The sequence below is a fragment of the Mandrillus leucophaeus genome, unplaced genomic scaffold, assembly GCF_000951045.1.
Source record: "Mandrillus leucophaeus isolate KB7577 unplaced genomic scaffold, Mleu.le_1.0 Scaffold1846, whole genome shotgun sequence".
NCBI classification, from domain to species: domain Eukaryota; kingdom Metazoa; phylum Chordata; class Mammalia; order Primates; family Cercopithecidae; genus Mandrillus; species Mandrillus leucophaeus.
In genome coordinates, this window is record NW_012101861.1 from 40,392 (window position 1) to 43,317 (window position 2,926).

At 32.9% G+C, this 2,926-nt stretch overlaps 1 protein-coding gene across 2 annotated transcripts in view; it reads left to right on the top strand.

Moving 5' to 3' along the window:
• The window catches only part of XAGE3 (X antigen family, member 3), a 16,388-nt gene extending 13,699 nt beyond the window's left edge, over positions 1-2,689 (top strand). For both annotated transcript variants that reach the window (XM_011977808.1, XM_011977809.1), the window contains exons 4-5: positions 105-230; positions 2,578-2,689. In XM_011977808.1, coding sequence (XP_011833198.1) covers positions 105-230; positions 2,578-2,600 — 149 coding nt within the window. In that variant the 3' untranslated portion in view covers positions 2,601-2,689. The remainder of the gene's footprint in view (positions 1-104; positions 231-2,577) is intronic.
• Positions 2,690-2,926: the final 237 nt, after the last annotated feature.

Genomic DNA, 2,926 nt, shown 5'->3' on the forward strand with positions numbered 1-2,926 from the left:
CATTTTCACAATATTGATTCTTCCTATCCTTGAGCATGGTATGTTCTTCCATTTGTTTGTGTCCTCTTTTATTTTGTTGAGCAGTTAACCTTTGTATTTTTAAGTGCTTGACCTGGAAGCTGATCTCCAGGAGCAATCTCAGTCAAAGACTGGGGATGAATGCGGAGATGGTCCTGATGACCAGGGGAAGATTCTGCCAAATTCAGAGGAATTTAAAATGCCAGAAGGAGGTATGCTACCCATTAAGATGCAAAATTATGTGCTTTCTGTTTTCCACAATATTTTACTTTTGATAATAAGAGAGAACATTACTACCCCCTTAAAATCAGAGTTCAAATGCAGACTTTCTTTGAAAGGTTGTTCAGACCCCAATTGCCTGACTGCAAGACTTAAACACTATCAGATACAGACACAAATTGGGTCAAAGCCATATTGAATCATCAAATATGAAAGTATATTCTTACTTCTGATTATACCTAACAACTAACAATTTTCAGATTTTTTTCTAATTTCTGATTTTAACAAATACATAATGCATTTGTAATACCAGTTTGTGTGAAATATCCTAGCACCTTAAGCAGATTCTAATACCAACTTTAACATTATTTGTGAGATTCTGGATTAATTCCATAAATTCTACAACCATCTTTGGTTGTAGAACACGGCTGTTATTGAAAATAGCAAATGCAAATCAGATGTATTAACATCTGTTTTATAGTTGATTTCTGCATCCTCATGTTCTGTTGGATAAAATACAAAGATACGATTTGTTTTTCATAACAATCAGTTTCACTCCAGTTCTAATATCTGAGTTGAGATATCATGGTTCCTAAGAAAATGAGCAGGCAACTTGCTTGATGAAAGTACCTTTTCCACATATTTTCCAAATTGATGACTGTCAATTAGAAGAGCTTCTGAATTTATAGGAAGCATTCCATATTTGTGGAAGAAATTACCTAAATGTTTTTACTCTACACTGCTGAACCATTCAATTAGACTATTTATGTTAAAAGATAGTTTTCAATTATTTCCAGGAGCCCATTGAACAAGCCTTAATTGTATTCTTAGGAAGATAGTCTTAAATGAATATCTTGTTAAAATAGATAGAAAATTACACGAGAAAGGAAAATATTACAAAATGGAAATAATAAAGAGCAATAGAATAAATCTAAGGGAAAAGGAAAGAGGTACTTAATAAGAGACAGGTATGAATCATTAGTAAAAGGAAATGTAATCCAAAAGTAATACATTTAAAAGATTGTTCTTTTGAAAAATAGCTATGAATAGAGTAATAATTTGCACACTCTTAAAGAAAATGGAAAAAGCTCAACATGGAATACGAACAAGACCCTAACAGATACTGAATATATGGTAGAATCGAAAGTGAATACATTCTTGAACTTTAATATTTTCAAAATATGAATGAAGTGATTGATATTCTAGGAACACAAACATTAGTTAATATATAACAGTAATACCTGAATATCTAAACATCACAAAGACTGTGGAAAAACTTCTGAAATTTCCCACTTATCCCTCAAAAACACTCAACTTTTAGAAACAAATATTTGGCTTTTCCAGATGTCTTACTGTCCTTTTCCATTTTCCTCTCCCTCCATTTCTTTTTTTTGCCCCACTCCTCATGATATATGCCTCTTTCCCATTTTGATGTCAAAAATAATAGTGATAGATTAAACCAAATCTGACCATGTAATTTATTTTACCAATGGAAATATTTTCAAGTTTAAAAAGAGGGACTCTTCATATTGACATCAGGATGATAGGTAAAAATGTTGGACAAAAATGGTTACTGTACTGTACTATAATTTATTAAACCAATCCCATGTAATTAGACATTTAGCTTGTTTCTAATTACTTGATGTTCTAAGAGCCGTATTATTTCCAAGATTTCTGAAGAGTAACTTTTATTGCTTATTTTTAATTATAAAAATTATACATGTTTTGGTGAAGAGGAAAAAAAAAAATGGTTACTGTACCTTAAAGAACACAGGTGGGTAAACTAGCCCCAAGCAACATTTTTGCACTTCTGCACAACAGAGAAAAAACAAATGCAGTACTGGCCTTTCAATTCACTGCACTTACGCAGTTCCTAATGTGACATAAACTGTTTCCCAGGAACTTGTTGAACATCCAGAGTATTATTTCAAGGCAAAATATTATATTACATTATACATTGTTTGTAAATTTCTTTTGTTTCTTAGGTTTGTTGTGTGTTGGTTATGTTTTTATTAAAACTGTACACAGTGTTTGCTTTTCACTTTGGGCCACCTTTTAACAGGTTCACTTGATTTAAAGCGTTTTGAAGTTAAACAGTTTTGGTTCCCTTGAACTACAGAAAACAAGGTGTTTTAAAAATGTTGCTAATGTATATGCTTGGAAGCCTATCTTCAAAGTCTCTACAGAGGTCTAACTGAATGTTAGCCATCGGGTTACTCTTAGGCTTCTGGTTTTAGTCCATGGTATAAAACCAAAACTTTGGTGTCCTTCATATACCTTTAATGTCATCTGAATATAGTTCTGCTACTAATATTCCCTCCTGTTATGTTTCTATTATAGGTGACAAGCAACCACAGGTTTAAATGAAGACAAGCTGAAACAACACAAACTGTTTCTATCTAAGATATTTGACTTAAAAATATTGAAATAAACTTTTGCGGCTTTCTCCAAATAAGTCTTGCACATTTTTTTGTTCATTTTATTCCCAAATATTTGATACTATTGAAAATGGTGGCCAGGTGTGGTGGCTCAAGCCTGTAATCACAGCACTTTGGGATGCTGAGGCAGGAGGATTTCTTGAGCTCGGGAAACTGACACCAGCTTGGGCAACACAGTGAGACCCCCTCTCTGCAAAATAAATGAATGAGTGCATGAATGTATGCATGTATATATGTAGCTTCAGTCCCAG